This window comes from Pteropus medius, unplaced genomic scaffold, assembly GCF_902729225.1.
Source record: "Pteropus medius unplaced genomic scaffold, Ma_sr-lr_union100, whole genome shotgun sequence".
NCBI lineage: Eukaryota > Metazoa > Chordata > Mammalia > Chiroptera > Pteropodidae > Pteropus > Pteropus medius.
Genome location: NW_024355990.1, coordinates 10,081,032 through 10,102,939, shown reverse-complemented (window position 1 = coordinate 10,102,939; position 21,908 = coordinate 10,081,032). Strand labels below are relative to the sequence as shown.

The 21,908-nt window shown below is 52.4% G+C and overlaps 1 protein-coding gene across 1 annotated transcript in view; it reads left to right on the top strand.

Moving 5' to 3' along the window:
* AXIN2 (axin 2) overlaps positions 1-10,576 on the top strand; it is a 29,303-nt gene extending 18,727 nt beyond the window's left edge. The window contains 10 exon segments of the mRNA XM_039859236.1: positions 1,808-1,948; positions 2,044-2,054; positions 2,056-2,145; positions 2,147-2,197; positions 2,199-2,534; positions 2,763-2,942; positions 3,258-3,464; positions 4,033-4,128; positions 5,359-5,526; positions 9,050-10,576. Coding sequence (XP_039715170.1) covers positions 1,808-1,948; positions 2,044-2,054; positions 2,056-2,145; positions 2,147-2,197; positions 2,199-2,534; positions 2,763-2,942; positions 3,258-3,464; positions 4,033-4,128; positions 5,359-5,526; positions 9,050-9,176 — 1,407 coding nt within the window. The 3' untranslated portion in view covers positions 9,177-10,576.
* The last annotated feature ends 11,332 nt before the right edge of the window (positions 10,577-21,908 follow it).

Here is a 21,908-nt window from a genome sequence, read left to right as displayed (position 1 = left end):
CTTTTCAGCCATCCTTTTACCCGTTTACTCGGCCACTTCTCTTGCTGGCTTCTGAAGCTCTGGAGGGCAGCCGTTCTAGCTTGTCTGTTTCCAACCCCAGACCTTGGCTTAGTACCGCTGTTGAATCTGCACCTAGCACGTGCTAAATGAATGTGTATAGAAATGGGGATCTCATGAGCAGCTTCTTCCTGTAGTTGAGATGAGAGGCCAGTGTGACGTGGACATTTCTGGGGCCGCCCCTTCTGTTTCTGTGTCCTGGAGGACAGCCAGCACGTGGTCCCCTGTCTTTAAGAGAGCCTCCCGTGTACATTTTAGGAGCTGAGCTTCTGGCAAGACCAAGGCTGCTGCTTAGGGAGGGGAAGAGAATGCCCAGCTTAGAGCAGCATCTCTGTTTGTCAATCCTTTCTGCAAGCTTCTGAGGTCCATGGGTTATGTTGCATTTAGAAAATTAACACTCTGAATTGCTAATCCCGTGTTGCCTTAGTGCAGATTATTGGTGGGGCATCTTCTCTGACAGCTCCTTGCACAGTCTTGGGCAGACTTAACCTTGTCCTAAAGTTAGCCTATTAAGATTACTTTCCTGGGGAAGTACCTCAATAACAGTACCACCCCCGCCACAAATACAACATTATCGACGATACAAACTTTTTTCGATAGGGCAAGGGTCTAAGTGTGTTAATACAGAAAAGTTCTATCACCCAAGCTTATAAATTAGATAATTCCATCCTGGGGTGTGCAAATCGACTTTCTCCACGAGGCAGCCCTTTGATGGGGGGCTGCGTGGAGCCAGTGTGTGTGAGAGGGGCCATGGCCTACAGAGGGGGCTTTCTGTCCCCTCTGCAGCTAAGTGGTTGCCTTGGCGAGCCCCACTCACCTGTTGGGGGAAACCCTGGCCTGTGCGGGTCGGCTTTTGCTGCCCCCACCGCACCCCACGGAAAAGGCAAAGCCAGAGCAAAATGAAGAAGGAGGCAGAACCGCGGAGGAGGGAGGGGTGGGCGAGCCGACTGAAGAAGGACAGAGCCGGGCAGTGGGGGTTCTCTCTCTGCTGCTTTTGGCAGGCAATCTCGGTGCCTTTTTATATTCCGCACTTGATTTGGAGATGTTCCCTTTTCCCTTGATAGATCAGCTTCAGGCAGCCAAACTCAGCAGTGTTCTGCTACTAGCCCGCAGCAGCTTTCTTCATTTTCTGTACAAAGAGACAGAGAGGCGGGGTGGAGAAAAGCAGGCAGATCTAGGACAGTGTTGAGACAACACCGCCTCAAAGGTGCGCAGTGTGCGGCCAGGAAATAAATTACCGCTTCTTCTGATCCGGCCCTGCGACTCCCTTTTTTTCCCTCCCTTTTCCTCCCCCTGCCCACCTCCCTTCCAATCTTATTTTTTTTTTTTTAATTTCCAGCTCCCTTTCTGTTTAGACTCTCTACTTTATTCCTTGAGTGGGTCTCTCTCTCCTCCCCCACCTCAGAGGCTGCCTTTTTTTTTTTTTCTTTTCTTTTTTTTTTTTTTGATTGACAACAGTCTTTGAAGATTTTCTACTTCAGAGTAGCTACTGATGGGCTGGTTGTACTACAGAGAGAACAAGCGGGGCCTCTCGGAGTGCGACCAACTGCTCCTGCCCAAGGCAAACGCTGGTGGGGACCATGGCGCTCCATGAGGCCGCGGCGCCGGCGCATAAAGCTCGCCGCAGCCCGGCGCGCTCTGCCCGAACCCGGAGCCACCGAGCACGTCGCGGGGCCGGGAAGCTCCGGCGTGGCCGCCACCGCCGCCGCGCGCCCCGGCCGGCCAAACATGCCCTGTCCCTTTCCTGTAGAGAACCCACCGCCTGCCCAAGGAGATGACCCCCGTGGACCCCGCCGCCTTCGCCGCCGAGCTGATCTCCAGGCTGGAGAAGCTGCAGCTGGAGCTGGAGAGTCGCCACAGCCTGGAGGCGCGGCTGCAGCAGATCCGCGAGGTAGCGCCCGGCCCCGCCCCGCCCCGCCCCGCCCGCGCCCCGCCCCGGGGTCCCGCCCGCTCACCCCGCGCCCCCTCTGCCGCCTCCACCGCCAGGATGAAGAGAAGGGGGGCAGAGCTCGCCTGGGCTCGGCCAAGCGGCGAGCCCGCCCAGCACCCTCTCCCTCCCTCCGCAGCAGGGTAGGAGGACGCAGTCCCCAGACGACCACCTGTCCAGGGTCCTCAAGACCCCTGCCAGTCCCCAGTTGGCCTTCTGGCCGCTCCTGCTCCCCGGCCCGCCACCACCACCACCACCAGCAGCAGCAGCACCCCCTCCTGCCGCCGGGGGGCAGGCTGCCCCCCGCCGCCGCCTCCCTGGCCGGCTGCCCCCTCCTGGGCGCCAAGGGCTTCGTGACCAAGCAGACGACGAAGCACGTCCACCACCACTACATCCACCACCACGCTGTCCCCAAGACCCAGGAGGAGCTCGAGGCAGAGGCCGCGCAGAGGGTGCGCTGCTTCTGCCCCGGGGGCCCCGAGTACTACTGCTACTCGCGATGTAAAAGCCACCCCCGGGCTCCGGAGCCGGGGCCCGCGGACCAGTTCGGGTAAGTGTGGGCAGACCCGACTGTCCGGCGGGGTCTTCTCTGCAGACCAGCTGGGGGGTGGGGTCAGAGGTCACAGGCATTCCACTCCCGGGAGGGAGGCCCAGGGTGTGTGATGGGGCAGGGGGAGCAGGTGCATGTCACCTCACTCCCTGCCTGTCTGTCGGTCCGACTGGGGGAGACTCAGAGATGTAACGTGCCCTGGGCGGGTGTGGTCTTGGGTCCCCACAGCGGCAGCAGAGGCAGTACCCTGCCCAAGCGCACCGGCAGAGGCTCGGAGCCGGGCCTGGCACTGCCCGCCAGGGAAGGAGCTGGGTCCCTGCAGCTGCCCGGGGAGGAAGGAGACAGGTCGCAGGACGTCTGGCAGTGGATGCTGGAGACTGAGCGACAGAGCAAGGCCAAGCCCCATAGGTAAACACCGCAGCCGCCACTGGGCACCAGGGTTGGGGCAGTCACCATGAGGCATTGTAGGGATGGCTATTTTTGCAGTCGGCCAGAAACTAATGTGACGGGACTCTCTGCTTCTGCCATCTTAATATTAAAGGTTGGACTGAGCAGACCACAAAAATGCCATGTTTTTGGCAGTGCCTCCTGTTCGTGTTATGGTAGTTATTTTTTTCTTCTTTCTGAAGGCAGAATAGAGAAATTTCTCTTGAAGTCACATTTTCCAGTTTTTCTAACCCAATTCCTTTCCTTCTGCTTTCTCTCTCCTTATTCCATGTTCAGTGCCCAAAGCACAAAAAAGGCCTACCCCTTGGAATCGACCCGTGGGTCCCCGGCGGAGCGAGCAGGACGGCACCACTTGTGGGGGGGCCGTGCCCACCCGTTTACCCAGGACCCTGCGATGCCTCCCCTGACCCCACCCAACACCCTGGCACAGTTGGAGGAGGCCTGCCGCAGGCTGGCTGAGGTGTCGAAACCCCCAAAGCAACGGTGAGTGGAAGAGGCATCAAGGGTGCAAGGCAGGGGTCAGATATGGAAGTGGACACCTGGCCTGAGGCTAAGGGAAGGGTCTTTTTCTGCTGCATCTGGATCCTTCCTCAAGGAGGAAGAATCGCTTCTGGCCACATAAGATTCACCTTTCCAACCTCTAGAACGTGTTCCCTTTGGTGTCGTTCATTGTAGAACTAACCAGGACATGTTTAAGTCATGCTTAAAAGGAGACGACTTCAGTGATTCCTTATAAACGTCTGGATCATTTAAGGCTGGTTAGATGAGTGTATAAGAAGCCGTGACTGATGAGGAATCCTGGGGCCTTCTACCCTTTGCCAGGGCTGGCAGTTTCCAGTCCTGGGCCCCCAGGAAGCTTAGGGCGGCTGTTGCCAAGATGCCTTCCAGGCGTCCGAGAGCCACTGTTAACACAAGGTGTTAGTTAGGTCTCCCCATGGATGGAAGTCGGGTCTGTGTGGGAGGCCACAGAGAGTAGTTTTCTGTCTACTCCCCATCTGCCCTGGGGCTAGAAGGCTTACCTCTGAATCCTTTGTTCTGGCTGTGTCCTCAGGTGCTGCGTGGCCAGTCAGCAGAGGGACAGGAATCCCTCAGCCACGGGTCAGACAGGAGCCACACCCTTCTCCAGCCCAAGCCTGGCTTCAGAAGAGTGAGTGTCTTTGCCTGGCATTGCTCAGATCCACCCAGTGGTTTATGTTTCAGCGTATTCACTCTCCACAGTTGTGATTTTTGAAAACTTTTTTTAGTATATAAAATCACTTTGATTTTAGTGTTAGTGAACACAGATGTTGCCATAAATTAGGATCTCGAAAACCCTGCCTGTACTGAGCAACACATCGTGACTTGTACACAAGTGTTCCTTCCTGAAGTGATGGATGGCTCGGGGTTCCTGGGCACACACTCATCAAAAGCTGAGGCATGAAGTCATTGGCAGGTGGGGGGAAGGGACCCTAAACCCGGATGGAAAAGCTGCCCGCACTCAGCTTGCAAGTTAGCAGGTTGGAAACCTCTTTGGGTCACACTGAGTGGGGAGGTGGTGCCTCCACCATTGCAGAGATGGAGAGACGATGATCTTTGCTCTGCTTGGGGAAAACTGCGTCCCCCCTAATCGTCCATGATTCATTTCGTAAATTTATACTTTTGCAAAGTGGACAGAGAAGCCTGGCTTCTCGTTTAATTACAGGATGGTGCATTTAAGAAGGTATCTGCTGCAGAGATCTAAAATGGTCTAAGTAATTTTAAAATATTTTTCTTAGTTTATCTTGAGCAATGAGCAAATGTTTGAAGTCCTGAATAAGCCACCACCCTGGACCCTTTTGTTTTAATTGGTTGACCTTAGCCTCCCAGCTGTTTGGGCCTGCAGCTTTATTTTTTTAAGCCACTCTACAAAAACCCAGAATGAATGGGGAAGTTGGGATGACTGGAGCTTACCCGTAACCCAGTGGGCCGTAGTGTCCCGCGTCTCTGCCCTCCTTGCCCTCTCTGGAGGTGCCCTGAGTTGGTCTCTACAGCACAGCCTGGTCAGGGGGAGCATCCCTGTGGCTGTCAGAGCTTCTCCTCCCTCGTCTCCATGGCAAGAACCCCATTCGTGCCAGCCTGAAAGAGACTACTCCGTCCCCCCATTCAGTGGTAGAGAAACAGGAGCAGTTGGTACAGCCCAGGAAATTGTCCCTTCTCGTGTGCCTCGTGCAGGTGACCTGGGGTTGGACTGTGTCTCCAGCAGAGTGACTGGCTCCGATATGGGGGCCTCACACCCAGGTCGCTTTTGAGCTCACAGCCACAGCCTCGCTTTACCTCTGAAGGCAGCGTTTGGAGCGTGTGTGTGTGTGTGTCTGCTGCCTTCACGTGCCGAACTTGTGTTCCATCATCTTATTTTCAGTCACAAAGAGCCAAAGAAACCAGCAGGGGTCCATGCCCTCCAGGCCAGCGAGCTGGTCGTCACCTACTTTTTCTGTGGAGAAGAAATCCCGTACAGGAGGATGCTGAAGGCTCAGAGCTTGACCCTGGGCCACTTTAAAGAGCAGCTCAGCAAAAAGGGAAATTACAGGTACGAGCCCTGCGGCTTCTTTCTGCTCCAGAGTTCGTTTGCTCAGAACCCAGAGCCAGAGCCTTCCCTGGCCCGGCCAGACCTGGGAGTGGCCAAGAGGGAAGGGGCTTGGGACGGGCTCAGGGCGGCCGTGGGGGTGGGCTGCCCGACGCTCGGTCCCTTCTCATTTCCCCTCCTGTCACCACTAACAAATAACTGAGCAGCAGCAGCAGCTGAGAGGGGCTCTGGGAACCTGGAGGGGTTTTTCTCTACCAGGCGAACAAGACGCTGAGTTTAAAGGGGACACTTTGCTTTGTCAGAGGAGAGCTGGGCTGGGGCCATCTGTGGAGCCTCTGCCTGCAAGGGAGGTTGGTGCAGGGTGGGGAGAGGGGAGACAGACAGACACACAGATGGGCAGACCAGTTCGGAGACTGCTGTCCTGGCTCGGGTGTCGAGGAGGCCGTCCGCACCAAAGGCTTTGGGAAGGGCAGAGACCACCGCCTGGAATGTAGGCAGCGTTCTCCTCACTCAGCCTTCCGCCCGGAGACTGTCTCACCCTGTGTCGTGGGTCATGGGATGGAGGAACTCTCTTTTGTCCATAACAGAGAAGCGGCAGGACCCGCGGGTGGGCGCTGGGTGGACAGGGCTGGCCACGCTTCTCGCCGGGACCTTGGGAAGGGACCTCGCCTTCGGGCCTCCCTTCCTGGTCTGCACAGTGGAGATGCCCCTGCCTCCCAGCGCCCTGGAGAGGGTAAAGAGCTGAGAGCCAGCCCTGGGCCATTTCTTGTTCACTTTCCCCTGACACGGGACAGGTGATGAGTTCACCTGAGCTCATCTAGAGTCCTACCTGCCCTTCTCGATGGCCCTCATCCCAAGGGAACGTGTGGGTTCTGCTCCGTCTGTATCTCAGGTCCGGTGTGCAGGCTGGGACAAGGGAGAGGCAAGTGAGGTGCCCAGCCCACAGTTGAAGGAGCGGCACCGTGCGTGCCCAGGAGGTGCCCACCCATCCCGCCTCCAGGTGAGGATGGACGTGGAGAACTCTCATGGCACTTAGCAGCCTGCCAGGTGGGCACCGGCTCCTGGGCCCCAGACCCGCCCCTCCCCCAGCAGGCCCTGTGTAGTTTTACAGCCACCTCCACCGGGAGCTGATTCGGGCAGGGGCCCAGAGTGATTCCTTTGTCAGGGGAAGGTTCGGGCTCTGGCCGGGGCCCCGTAGGTGACTGACGAGCAGGGTGGCATAGAGCCGGGCTTGCATCTTTCCCTTCTACACCTGGGCAGAGACCGTTCTGAAAGTGTATCAAAGGGATTGAGGAACAGGCCCGGCTTCTTTTTCTATCTCGAACAGACACAAGGTGAAACTAATTACACAAGCGTGCCCCTCCGGGGATCCATTCTGATCTCAGCTTTGACCCAGCGGGACTCGGAGTGGAACTGCAGGTGACCTGCGGGGAGGAGGGCCACGGCTGTGGAGCAGAGGGGCCGCAGGGGAGGCTCGGAGCTCAGCCCTCCGGCCACATCTGGCTCTAATTTTTTTTCCGAGGCACACTTAATAAGCCTGGCTTTGAAGCCCCGGCCTCCCCTTTAATGCACAAGGACGCGCACAAATGGTCGACGCTGGAATTCTTTACTGATGGGATCAGGCTGTGGCCAGGCCCTTTCCAGCCCCTTCTCTCTCTGTGCTAGCTCTCCGGGCTAGAGCCGGACTCGCTGTCCTCCTGGGTTGTGGGGCCACAGGGTGCCATGCCTCGTGCCCGCCCCCTCCCCCACCCTCAGGGGTGGTGCTCTGACGGTTAATGCGCACCCCGTCCCACCGCCCCCCAGTAAAAAGCCCCGTGAGGCTGAGGCTGTGGAGCGGGGGACCCGGGCTGCATTGAGTAACCTCACTGTGGCAGCGGTTCACAGGGAGAGCGGCCCCTCCAGACGTGCCAGACGCGATTGGTGCCAGATGTCAGAAGAAAGCAAAGTTTGCCACATAAAGCATGTTGCAGTGGAAAAGCCCGTTTCTTGGAGAAAGTGAGGGCAGCGAGCCCTTTTGATGTCTCGGGGCGGGGCTCCGGGAGCGTCCCCTCCCTCTCTGGGAGAGGTTGCAATTATGGAAAAGGTCGTTGCACGGTTGCCATGAAAGCCCCACTCGGGGATCGCGAGGTGAGCTGGGGGCTGAGGGTGGCATCGGAATTGCAGCCCTGACTCGGAAAAGTAACTTTTTCCTGCCGTCCGGGGTCACCTGTGCCGAGTGCCCGCTCCCCAGTTTCTCGCCGTCTCCCCCAGATAAGTCTGAGCCCCTCCGTGTGAAGCGTTTTCACCACGGGCCCACCAGAGCCGTGCCGTTCACCCCGATGCTTTAGCTCAGCCGGGAACGCTAAAAACAAAGAACCTTGACTAAACCCAGCTGTTTCACTTAACTTAGCCTTATCTCCTATGAAAGTATTTGGCTTGCCTTCATTAAAGAAAAAAACGTAGCTCTAACCAAGGGGAATTAATTTTTTTTTTTCCAGAGAAAAGATAAAAACCAAAAAACAACCCATAACCCTGAGACAATTAAATATTTTAGAGAGGCTGTCCACCTCCACCCAGGGGACTGTGACCCTCTCTCTGTGAGTGGCCCTTTATTGGTCGAAGGTGACAGCTTGTGGGGGCAAGTTTAATCCGACTGAGGGGTCTTGGTCTCTGGGGACAGGGAGGGACGAGGACTTTGCTTCATTTCCTCGGGAGGGGCCTGGGAGCCGGCGGGGCGGTTGCTTCCAGAATGGGTCTCTCCTGAGAGAGACTGGTCATTTGAGTCCATACAATTAAACAGCCTTAGAAGAAAGAAGCCTTTAATCAACGGGCATAATAGAAGGGCCCTTAGTGTTTGACCTTGGAGGGGTGGGTGAGAGAGGAGGGAGGGAACCGGGGGAAGAGGGGCTGGTGTTGTCTGCTACCCTGGGAAGCAGGACTGCCTCCTGCAGTGGCCGTCCCATGGCCATGCCAGAGACCGGCTGGGAGAGTTGGCACTTGGGCACTGCATAGTGGGAGGGGCGAGAGGTGTCAGCCTCCAGACTGATCAAACCAGCCAAAGTCTGCCTTCCACAGACTTCTACGGATTCAGGCGAGGAGTCTGGGGTCTCTTTGAGGGGACCCCCTTTTTGGTGGCTGCTGCAAATGAACTCTGGGCCTGCTTTGCCCTTCCCTCCCCCCGCCTCCCCTCCCCGCCAAAAAAGGGAGAGAAAGGAGCAGCTCTGTTCTGCAAAGTGCACTTTTCACAACGTGTGTGCTCATCGGTGGCAGCAGCAGTTCTGGGCTGACGACAGCAGCCTCAGAGCTGTTTGCAGGGGGAGCCCGCCCAGGCCGCTGCTCCTGGGGGGCCCAGCTTCCTCCCAAGTGACCCAGGCCTGCCGGTTTGTGCCCCTCGGCCAGCCCAGGTAGCCGTCTAAATCGGATAAGGGCGAAGGCCAAAGGCCATAGGACAGCTCTCAAGATAACGCGTCCTCAGGGCTCACTTAGCGCTTCTTCTAAAGTAGAAAATGCACGTTTTCGAAGATGCTCTTTGGGTTTTCCTTTTAAGGTATTACTTCAAAAAAGCGAGCGACGAGTTTGCCTGTGGAGCGGTTTTCGAGGAGATCTGGGACGACGAGACGGTGCTCCCCACGTACGAAGGCCGGATCCTGGGGAAGGTGGAGAGGATCGATTGAGCCGCCTGGGTCTGGCTTCGGCCAGGCGCAAGGCCGCAGCCTGCGGGAATGGTTCCGGACGATCGCGACCGCGAAGGAACATTTCGAAGGAAACAAACAAACAAACAAACAAACCAATGAAGACACAGTCTAGGGATGAATCGGCCGCTGGGCCTTTGGGAGGGTGGTGGGGGGAGGTTGGTTTTCATTATTCACGAGCTGGGTACTGAGATAAGAAAAGCCTGAACTATTTATTAAAAACATGACCACTCTTGGCTATCGAAGATGCTGACTGTATTTGAGAGACTGCCATACATAATATATGACTTCCTAGGGATCTGAAATCCATAAACTACGAGGAACTGTGTATAGCTTACCTGAACAGGAATCCTTACTGATATTTATTGAACAAAATGATGACCCCTGTCCTGGGTTTATGGATATGCTGCTTTAAACAGGAAGGGGGAGAGAGGGAGGTTTCCGTCGTTCCCTCCACACTGAGGAGCGGAGCTAGGAGTGCGTTAATGGTTTCTTCATTGAAAGAGGAATTAAGCTCTGCCCTGCGTTTCTCCAAGTGAAGACAGACTTTTTTTTTTTTTTTTTTAAACGGTGCCCTGCCATTGACACACGCAGAAATTGGTGCATTTTTTTTTCTATGCTGCTCTATTTTGTCATAAAGGTCTTGAGGTTTGACTTACATTACGTCATCACCGCCATGTGGGGGGGTCATTATTTAGGGGGCGACCCATTGCAGAGGAGGGCGGAGCCTCACAGGGAGGGGCCCCAGATTCACCCTAGTAGCTCCCTACCGGGGCCCAGTGCCTGGCGGCTGAGGGCTGCTAGTACCTCCTGGTTCACCTTGTGCTCTTCTTGAAATCATAGCTCCTTGGAGTTTGTTTTTTTTCCCCTTTAATTAGTCTTTGTGCCACAGCCATTCTGGAAACCAGCCCCCTGCCCTGCACAGAAGCGAGCCGTGCGGGAAGGCCTAGCAGCACCCTTGCCCCCACATACCTTCATCCTGACGTTCGGGTTTTCGTGTTAAGTTAATCTGTACATTCCGTTCGCCATTGTTACCTGTACTATATGTCTGTATATATCGTATGACAGAGTATTAATCCACTATCTCTAGTGCTTGACTTTGAATCAGTACAGTACCTGTACCTGCACGGGGTCCCACTCCGTGTGTCGCCCTATATTGAGGGCTCAAGCTTTCCCTTGTTTTTTGAAAGGGGTTTATGTATAAATCTATTTTATGCCTTTTTATTACAAGTCTTGTACTCAGTGACTTTTGCCATGGCATTTTCTTCTACTTATACTGTAAATTATGCATTATAAAGAGTTCATTTAAGGAAAATTACTTGGTACAATAATTATTGTAATTAAGAGATGTAGCCTTTATTAAAATTTTATATTTTTCAAAACGTTGGCCTCGTCTTCGAATCCCCGGGGGGCGGGGAGCAGGGCAGAGGCGCCCTTTCTTTATGTGAGTATCTGTGCTTAGTGTCTCACCTGCTCGAGCCCATCTCTAACGACCCCAAAACGATTTCTTCACCTGGGTGCTGGCCGAGAGTTTTCTCGTCGTGGACCAGCCCGCAGACAGCACTTCCTCTGATGTCCTGCCAGCCACAGTCGGCCACTTGCGGAAGTACTTGCACTTCAGTAGGCGTCTCGGGGGTGAAAAGCTTCTCAGAAAACGGTGTGTAGATGTGGAATGCCCAGTGAGCTCATTGCTGACCAGCCACCTTCCCAGCGGCTGGGTAGCACTTGACCGATGGCCTCGGGGAGGGTCTGGGCTGGAAAGGTGGCAGGAGCAAACGGCAGGTGGTTCCGGAAAGGGACAAGGGCAGTTTCTGCAGAGCAGTGGACGGTTTAACGTGCGTGGCCGTGGAAGTCGGCGGGCAGTTTGCTCCGCGTCCATGCACCTTGCCCTGTGCTAGAGCACCTGGGGGGCCAGACTGTATTTCGCATTAGGAGAGAGGGTCTGTGTAAAGGAGGCCTGTGATGAACTTCCTAGAAACAAAGGGCCTGTGATGGCAGTTGGACTTGATGTCTCATGTGCTGAGTTTTCAGGAGGTGGGGTCTGAAGCGGATCTGGTTGTTCCTGCTGCAAACTGGTGTGAGGCCAACAGGTTAGATTAAGGAGAGGCCCTGACTGGGGCTGGGCGCCAGCTTGAACTGGACAGTGTCGAGGCGTCTGGGGCGGCTATTTGGGGAGTAGACGAGGCTATGTGGGAGCTGGACACCAGGCTGTAAGATTCCTCCCTTGGTTTTGGTCCTAATGATGCAGTTTGCTGCACCCCTCCTCTCCAGGCTAGAATGGGGTCCTACTGCAGGGGTATCCCAAAGCCACATTCAGAAATGTTAGGCTCTAACCCAAGAGAGATACAACCTGCTGTGTGTGGTGGGGGTGAGGAGTTATGGATTTTAATCTTCGAGACTTTGAGTTGGTTTATCCAATGAGAATGATGAGGTAAAACAGGCTTGGGGCTCAGACTAACCTGGGCTCAAGCCCCTGAGCTGCCGCCACCTTCTGGGGGACCATAAGCATCTGTGAGAGAAAGCCAGACTGGCCATCACCCATGTTTGTACCTCTTCTAAGAGGGTCTGTTCCTCTGCTGCTCTCACTTTAACAACCAGGTGCCCTTCACCTGGCGTGGGTGGGCTTCTGGGATGTGGGCCCCTGACGTTGCAGAATCACCTGTGCCTTCCTCTGAGGAGAGGGCGTATAGTTTTACTCGATCCTTAAAGGGATCTGTGACTCAAAAAGCTAAAACATAGCTTGTGCTGTCAGCCCTTTTCTTCCCTCTCCCCGAGTCATTTAAGACCCAGCTCTTCCAGAAACCCCTCTCCCTCCTCCAGCCCCTGGGGTCTCACCTGGGAGCTGGTGAGTCATAGTCACCCACCCCAAACTGACAGACTGGACAAGACTTGTGCGTTTCCAGCCTCTCCAGGTGACACCTGGGCACGTCAGTGTTTCTCTGCTTTAGTCTTTGGCGATCCAACCCCTTCTAGTCCCAGCTTCGAGTCGGACTCACCTCCTTAGTCCTCATCTCCTAGGCACTTTCCATGGGCTCTGGCCTTATTTCTCTGATGATTAACCGACTAATCAGCAGTAAAGTGCAGACTGCGGAGCTGAGTCCACTTCAGGTTGTGTCTCATCGGGGAGCCACAGTTTCCTCATCAATTAAGTGGGGATAATAAATGTGCTCACCTTCGAGGGTTACTGTGATGAAGAGAGGTGACCTGGCTTAGCATCTTTGCCGGGGCCTCGGGACTGCTGGCAGCTCCATCCTCATGACCTGCGTTATCAGCTGCTCCTGTGGAAACATCACCCCCCTCCACCCTTGCTGCGATACCTGGACTCTGGCATCCTGCTTCTGCTCCTGGTACAGGACGAAGAAGGTGGTGGGCAAACAGGCTGGCAGGCTGCTCGATTCGGAAACGCTTCCAGCTAGAGCCGAACCTTGGCCCAAAGCATCTTACATTTTTCTTGAGTCAGTCTGTGACCTTATGCTATCCTTGGAAATTCTATGCGGACTCTCACCGATATTTTGTGTAGAGCGGCCGGAAATGGGGGGTCTGGAGAAAGGAAGTGCTGTTTTTCTCTCCTCCCTCCCCAGAACACGGTGGGACCATAATCATACTGTCAAAAGGAAGGAAATTGGCAATTTCCCCAAAGAAAATGTTCTATCTATTTGAATGATTAGGTAAGATTTTTTTTTTCTTGTTATTTTGGTAAAGAAAAATGTTTCTTTTTTCCACTGTTAGTAAATAATTTGGTTGTATTGAAACTCTCCAAAATGACACATGTTTCAAAAGAGTGATTTACATCTTAACAATTATTTCACTTTATCCACCTAAAAATCTGATAAGAGAGTGAGCGCCTTCTGGCCTCTGTGACTTGTCCCAGGAAGTAAGTAGTAGTGACTTGGTTTAAACAAATAAACAGTTATGCACATGCACACACGTACACACAAACACCGCCACACACAAAACATACGGCCGCACACGAAAAGTTTTTTAAGGCATTTTGGTAAATGCTGGCTATCACCAGAATTATCCCAGGGAGTAGCCATGGCTGTCTCTGTGCCTGAACAGGTAGAGTTTGCCCAGAACCTTAGGTCTGGCAGCTTATGAGACATCTGTGTGCACATGCGTGTGCATGTGTGCGTGTGTGTGTGCGGAGGACTGTGCTTTAGAAAGGATCCGCCACAGAAAGAACAATGCCAATGAACAGGGGGTTCTTCACCTTGCCAATGCCCAGTTCTGAAGACATAATCAGCCTGAGTTCCAACCACACTGACCCATTGACCCATTAGTTCTCAAGGGCTCTGCTGCTCAGGGCCATTGCATATGCAGTTCCCTCTGCTGGGCATCCCGCCCCCCCCGCCCGACCCCACATACACACAGCCTAAGTTCATCTTAACTTTCTAAGTTCGTCTCCTTTTCAGCCCTCAGGTCTTGACTTAAATGTCAGAGGTCTTCTCTGACCTTCGGATCCACATGTGTCCTCACCTGATCCTCTCCATCTCCATCACAGGACTTGGTTCTTTCCCCGTACGTTCTAATTTGGAACGATACAGTAATTACTTAATTGCCCGCTTATTCGTCCATGAGGCAGGGAGGAAACATGCTTGTATTCACCCTCGGGTACAGCGTTCGGCATCTGGCATGGTGGCTGGCATTGACTAGTCACTCAATATTTATAGAACTGAAGCAAAAATAAAAATAAAAATAAAAATAGCCTATAGAAGTAGGACCTAAGATTAAGGCAACCACTCTTAACACTTTGCAACACCCTTCCGGGTTAAACTACATAAACACACACACACGCACATGCATACACGCGACCATATAGTGTACACTATTTTCTGATCTGCATTTTTCACTCAATAACATGTCATTGGCATATTTGCATTTCAATAAATATTTTTTATATTCTACAACATGACAAATGTATGGCTGAACTATCATTTATGTAACGAATTACTTATGGTTGGGCATTTCTTTAGTTTCCAAAGGCTGCAATTATAGGTCATGTTGTAATGAAATCTTTATAGCTAAACACTCCCTCGGAATGCAAAGTCTTTAATTATTAGAATGAAGGTTTTTCATGTAGAATTTCTGGATCAATGGTCCTTTTTAGGGCTTTGGCCACATCCTGCCAGACTGTCCGAGGCAGTGGCGTGCTTGTCTCTGAATCCCCAGTGCTTTGCACATGATCAACACCCAAACCATGTTTGTGCCATCGATTTAAATCTCCAGCCTGGATAGTCAAGGCTCTTCAATCTGAGCCGAGCCTGCCTTCCTGGCGTTATTTCCACTTACAAGCTAAGCTGAGTAGCCTTGAGCAATGAACTTCCCTCTACCTGGGTTTGCCTCTTTGTAAAATGAGGATAGTCGTTCTTCACAGTGCTGATGCAAGTTGCTAAGGCGAGTACCATTCTTAAAAGAGAATCTGGCCCATGATAAGGGCCCCATACCTGTCAGGTGCTCTCACCGCCTCCGGGCTCCACCTTCTGGTCTTCGTGCCTGACTCTGCTCAGCCCTTCTCCCTCCTGGCTCTCACCTGTGTCATGTGAGGCCAAGCTGACCCCCTATGCTTCTCCCTCCCCTGCCCCAGCCTTCTCTCTCAGGACCCCAGTGGACTCTGGTTTTCTCAGGTGCTGAGCCTATGCTCACCTACGCTATTTTTTTTTTTTTTTTTTTTGCTTTTTCCTCCCCTGAGTTGTAAGCCGCATTGAGAGTAAGGCCTACGACTGAAACCTTAGGGAAAATTAATCCAGATACCCTGTGACCAGACCATACCATCCTCCTTCAACCAACATCTGACTTCGCTCCATCTTCCCAAACTTGATTTTGGCTCAAATTATGTTTGGGGAACCCCTGTTACTGAGCCTCTCGTGCTGCTTGTATCAGACATGGTATGTGGAGAGGGTCAGGGGGATGATCCGATGGTGGTGGAGGTTGAGGGCTGGCTTTCTCTGCTACCCTCTCCCACGATCTTGACAAGAAAAAACTGAAAATCAGCTGTGTGTGATGTGTCATTTAGGCTTGCTAGATTTAGCAAATTAAACTGCAGGATGCTCACTTAAGTTTAAATGTCTAATAAACAGTAATTCTTTAGTATAAGTATGTCCCATGCAATAGTGGGGCCATACTTACACTAGAAACATATCTGTTTATCTGAAATTCAAACTTGGTTGGGCATCTGGCATTCAACCTGGCAATGCCAGTTGTGGTGGATGCTGTAAACTGCCCATTCAACCGTCCTCCCTCTTTATTTCCAATGTGCTTTCTTGTACTGCAGAGGTGGGAAATCTAAACGCCACATTTTCCAGACCGCTATGTGTCCATTTAGGTTTGCTCACTGGGAGGCAGAGGCATCTTCCTTTGGCTTTCATCTGCGGACCGGCAAAATCAGGGCGACACAGGGCTTTATGGTAGCCCTGTGGGCCTCCGTTCCCAGCTTCCTGGGTGCCCAGGGGCGTGGAGCTGGGAGAGGTGGGCAGAGCCTAGCCACTAGCTCCTGGACATGCGGTGGTTGTGGCTGCTTTATGGAAGCAGTGATGCCTATGGTGGTGCCTTCATAAACATGCCCTGGGCAGGCGGAAGTCACCACCAAGGGCTCAATCTATTCCATTTGTTAACTAACGCCTTAAACCGATTTCGAAGCACTTAGCCTGTATTAATTCAATCTGTTAAATCGCTGTCTTCGTTTGGGGCTGCTGTAATGAAGCGCCACAAGCTAGATAGTGTAGAACAACTGAAATGAATCGTCTCACCCTTCTGGTGGCGGGAAGTTCGAAATCAAAGTATCTGCAGGACCTGCTCCCTCTGACACCCGTAAGGATAGGAGGGCTCCCTGCCTCTTCCAGCTTCTGGTGGCCCAGATCCCCCAGGCTGGCTTGTGGCCTCATAACTCCGATCTCCACAGGATGTTCTCTCCGTCTTTTCACAGTCCTCCCTTTGTACACGTCTGTGACTGTGCCCACAGTCCCCCTTTTTATAAGGGCACCAGTCGTAATGGATGAAGGTCGTAGTGACCTCATCCGAACTTGATTACATCCTCAAAGACCTATTTCCAAGTAAGGTCACTTCCCGAGGTCCTGGGTGTTAGGACTTTACCATAACGTTTTGGGGGACACAATTCCTCCCATAACAAATACTCAGAGTGGTGTTTGTCTCCTGACTGATGAAATTGTGGCACCTGTCATTTTGTCTGTCCTAACACACACACACACACACACACACACACACACACCAAGACGCCAAGTGCTGCATACACACACACGGGCTGTGTTAAATCTTTCAAAGAGAAAAACTTCAAGCATCACCTCAAAGAGAAACTTACTATGACTACGTGTAAGACCTCTGTACTCCCCCATCCCCAGTAATGACGTCTTCCCTGCCTTCTCCCTCCACAGATCTGAGCAGACTAAGCCAGCTTCTCCTGGGCACACTCTATCCTGACTCCTACACACACCTCTGTTTTTCATTTCCACTTGGCCTGGGGCAAAATGGAAAATCCATGTTGTCCCAACTCTGCTCAGCTGAAGGTTTGGTGGGAGCTGAGCCTGTCTCTCCAGGTTCATGGTAAAACAGGATGAAAAGCAGGATGTGGCAACTGTTTCTCCAAAAACTATCTTGGTGACCAGGACATAAAACCCTGAAAAATGTCACTGGGTGAAATTACAGAATTTCCATCTCCAAAGATTTCCACACTGAGAATATGAAGCCAGCGTTCCCCCTGTGGCTTTGACACCTCTTCTGGCCCAAAGGCTGCATCCTTGACCAGACGAGCTGGCCAGATCTCTTTCTTGCTAAGATTCTGAGTTTGGCACTGTTTGTGAGGGTAATTCTGCCATGTTTTCCCAAGGTCACTGGGGGATCTTATTGGCCTTCGGGAGAGGGTTTCTGCCCTGGCAGGGACCTTCGCTGATAAACTGAATCTCGGCTCATCCCCAAGAAGGCAGAGGGTGCCCGGGTATCGATTTCCATGAGGGTAAAGTCTTTTTGCGATAATCAATTATATAAATGATTTGTGAATCATTGTCAAGCACTTGGCAGGCTGAAGACAGCAAGAAGCAATTAGTCTTCTGATCAACATGGTTTGTCAACATAAAAGGTTTGGGCTGAGGCATCCTCCAGATGACACCCACTTCTTGGCATGCCTGAGATGGCCACAGGCCTTTGTTGTTTATTCATCCTGCCCAAAAAAGCCCAGGAGGTGAGAGAAGGGGGAGGGGCACAAACCGAGGGAGGATCACAGCTGCCCTCCATCTGAGCCCTATTCCCTCAGCAGCACCGGGCTCAGTGGGCAACACGGTCTCAGCTTGCAGGCCCAGCCCCTGCCTGGAGAAAGAGACCCCTCCCAACCTCTCTCTAGCAGGCTGGGTTGCTTCAGCCACCTGCTTCCCAGTTGGCCAGAGGCTAATTATCCAGACTGAGGGATAGCCAGGTCCCCAGAGTGAGGCATAGGGAAATAGTGAGAAAATGAATTAAATGGTAGAGTGGATTGTGATAGTAAAAGGTTGGCTTATAAAATGTTTGACATGAGCAGCTTAGGGGTTTTTTTTTCTCTTTATTTTGTATTTTTCCCCAGACCGAAAAAAGAGTCATGATAAAAAATTTGAAAAACACGTAGAATCCTACTGTCCAGAGATACCAACTGATAATATTTTTTTTGGTAATATTTCTTTCTAATATATAGCATACTCTCGCTCATACTCTAAGCATCTCACAATCTTTAGGATAAATCCCTACCTGTGTGAAGACTTTCATTGTCTCAAGCAGACTGTGTGGCCATTTCTGCAAACCGCCCCAGACCTGCCTCAATGCCCCGACCTGCACCAACTTTTCCAACAAGAGGCAACAGCACAGCCTCTGCTACTTAGAGGCAGGAGGCGGGCTAGGCTGAGGATAGGCTACTAACTCTCCAGGAATTATAAAATACACTTCTGAACTGGGAAGGAACGGCTTGCGGTTCCCGCCTGCCCTGCCCTGCCCCTTGGCTACTGGGAGGTACCACTCCTTGATCGAACCTCTCGATTCACCTCCTGCTCACCTCCTCGCCTCCCACCTTTGTACAACATCCGATGAGGTCTCGCTTCTGGTCTTGGTTTATCTCTACCATTTTGTCTCCACACACAACGTCGTCCCGAGAATCTCTATAAATGACATTAGTTTGATTTGTTCTGGCCCAGCATCTATATTTTTTGTCTCTGGAAAAATAGCACCTTGGTTTTCCTTTGGGGAACACCCTTCGCTATAAAAATGGCACATGATCCAGCCAATTAACATGTTCTATCGCTTCAGCTACCATGATTGGTTCGGGGATGAACATGTGACTTACGTTGGTCCAATGAGAGTCAGCCCTGGGATTCGTGCTGGGAATTCTGAGAATGAGGTGCTCTCTTTCTATCGGGTTTCTTAAATGGTAGGACTAAATCCTGGAGCTTCTGGGGGCCATGGTGAGAGAGCGCCCATCTGGGGTTGAAGCCAACAAGGAAAAATTCAGAGCCACAAGATAGAGGGGTGGAGGCAGAGAGAAAGATCAACCCCATTTTGATGACGTCGCTTGGATCCTTAGATTCAACCACCCGAAAGCCCAGCCTTGTGAGTCAATAAATCCTGTCATCTCTCTTTTTCTTAAGTCGAATTGACTTGGGTTTTTGTTAGACTTGACCAAAAGAATTCTGACTAATAATGCAGCTCCTGTCTCGGGGGTGGAGAGATCTGTTCTCAAGGTCAATTTCAATGTCAGAGAGCCCAAGTTCCTGGAGGCTCAGGTACACCTATCACAGGGTCCAAAATGGGGAAAGGGTCAAGAAGAGAAACTGGCTGCTTCGAGAAACAAGATAGTGATGAAGAGATACTTCAAGTTCAAGTTATGGAGGATGTCACGCTTAGAAGCTCACAACCAAAGGCTTAGGGTACATAATGGCCTTTATTTAAAGTGACTCTTGGGACCTGAGCCCACTTTCACTTTTCTCTGCTGAACGTCCTCATCACCAGCATTACCAGCACCTACTGGGAGCCACCAGGTGCTAGCGTAGGAGGCTGGTGTGGACAACACAGATGGTAAAGATGCGGTCCCCGCCCAGGAGAAGCACTGGCTGAGACATCATAATTCAGTGCGAGAAGCTGCCTGAATAAAGCTTGTCTGGAGGCCAGAAGAGGGCCATCTCTGTTTGGGCCCCCAAGAAGAAGGTCACTTCTGGGCTGAGACATCAAGGGTCCCGGGAATTCATCAGGAGAAGAGCGGAAGGGCGATCCCAGGAGAGGGAGCCGCTCTGGCCGAGGCCAGACGGTGGGAAAGAAGAGGTGAGCGTGGAGGCTGTAAACTAGAGCAGGTGAAGGGCACCTTGGGCTCTCCCAGGTGGGTGCTGTACCCCAGCTGAGGGTGGGAGTCGACCGTTCTGGGAGAAGCTAACCCGGTGGAGACAGAGCAGATGAAGATGGAGAGGCCCAGAACCAGTAGCAGCAGCCTCATACTCGGTCCTTCTGCCTCTCCTGCCCCTCCCCTCCCCCTCCCCTCCTCCCTCTCCTCCCTCCTCCTCCCTGTCCTGCCCACCTTCCATCCCCCCTTGCCTCTTTCAGTCTCTTCCTCCTCTTTCTCATCCTTCTTTTTTTCCCTTCTTTCTCCTCTCTCCTACCCCTTTTCCTTCCTTTTCTGTCCCCCATCCCTGCCTCCTCCTCTTCCTGTCTCTCCCTACTAGCCAAAGTAGGGGCATAATCACTAGAACTGAGACAGCCCTGGTCCTTGCTCTTCAGCAGCTACAATCTCTCACTGGCTTATTTTTGCAAGAGATGCCCCTCCCACAGCCCTGGCCACGCCTCTGCCAAAAAAAAAGGGGGCCCTAGAGGCTGGGATACCTCCTATCCCCCCTGGAGGGGAGGTCCTGAGATAGACGAGTAGGGGGCCCAGGGAAGCTGCCAGAGCATCAGGGAAGTGAGGATCGAGCTGACTCTCTTGTTATTATTTTTCTCCCCTGGGGACCACGAGCAAAGACTTCTGGGCTCAGAGCCTTTATAGATTCTCACTCCCTTGGCAACCCAGCACCCCTGTCCAACCTGGAGTGTTTAATTACCAAGGAAAAGAATGATTTTTTTTTTCCTGAGAATCCATTTAATTATTTGATTGCACAGTAACCAAAGAGTGCGAGAGGCCTGTAGCCAGAAGGGACTTCAAAGCAATACCTTGATGTTGCTGAGTGGGGCATTAATGGGTTCTGAAGGCAGGAGATTGCTAAAGAGAGGGAAAGTATTCAAAGCGCCTCGCCATCCTGCCAGCAATCTCGAAAAATGCATAAACACTGGACTGCTCCTCCGGAGAGGGAAGGCGAGTTCAAAGGGACGGGGAGAGTTTTCATGTAAAGTTTAGAGTTTAAGGCGTGACTGTTGGCTATGGAGCCTGAGCGTTTGAACTCTTGTTTATTAAAAACAGTTTCCCAGCCATTCAGCGGGCTCCCAGAGACAACAGAGAAACTCAGACTTTTTCAGTGCGGAAGATTTAAAGGCTTCATTGATTTCTACATAGGGTTTGCACCCCCTCCACCTCCTGTGCTTTTGTGCTTGCTTTTTTTTTTTTTTCCTCCTTTTCTTTCCTTCTTTATTTTTGGATCAAGTGTTTTTAAATCTCACTATCAGAGGAAGATGGCAGCAGAGAGAGGTCGCCTCCCTCAGTTCTACCCAGGAGAGCACGTCGCCCTGCTTCTTCTGCTGGGAAGCTGGGTGCTAAGCTGATAATACCCCCTCTCCAGGTTGCATGGGTGCCCCAGGAGCAGAGGGTGCAAGGGGGGTGGCCTAGATTCCAGTCCCTGCCCTCTCTGTCCCTGGCTGGCCCAATGGGGCTGCTGGAAGTGGGGCTCTCACCTCCCTCTGCTCCTTTTCGTTTCTGGAGTATTGGAGGAGGCCTGTCACCAGCATCTGCTCTCAGAAGAAACTCAGAGAAGGCCTTCAGCTATCCAGGTCTGATTTCCAAGCCCAGAAACACGGGCCTGTATCTTATAGTGACTGTACACTGTTCCTTAATGAGAAAAAAAAAAATCACATCTTAAAGGTGATTTAAATAAATTCTCGGAGACCTCTCCAGCCACAGGGCTCTGTGGCTCCCACCTCCAAGGCCTCAGTTTCCCTGATACTGACTGAGTCATCCTTTGGGCTACCAAGTCAGTCTCATCGTCCCCCGGGCCAGGGGGAAGTGAACTTCATCTCATGAGCCAGGCTGGCACCCTGAAAGCTAGAGAGAGAGCTCCTGGCAAAGCCACAGCTCACCAGAAACTCCAGTCTCTGGGGACTGTTTCCTTCCAGAAGCCCGCAGGCTGTTCCCCCTCTGCCTGCCCCTCGCTTTGGGGTCCCCCCCAAGTACGTCTGCCTTCTGGGTCCCTGAGCCTCTGGAAGGCACATGGCACAGGTGCTATGGCTGGGCTCTCCCTAAATTACGGCTTCTCGGCTCTTCCTTTGAGGACATGGCTAAAATCTCGCCCAACGCTACACTCCCATGCAGCTTTATTCTGATACGAGGCAAGGATTTCTAAGTAAACATTTTGTTTTGCTTAAGCAGAAGCCCCCATGCTACCAATTATCCTTTTTTTAAACCTTTACATGGAATGTATCCGGGCTCCCCCCTCCCCCAGCCCCTAGCTTATGGGAAGAGGAGTATTCAGGGCAATTGCAACTGTCTTTATGACATAAGAGGAAAAAAATCATACATTCCAAACCACAACATGCATGTTCACACCCACGTGC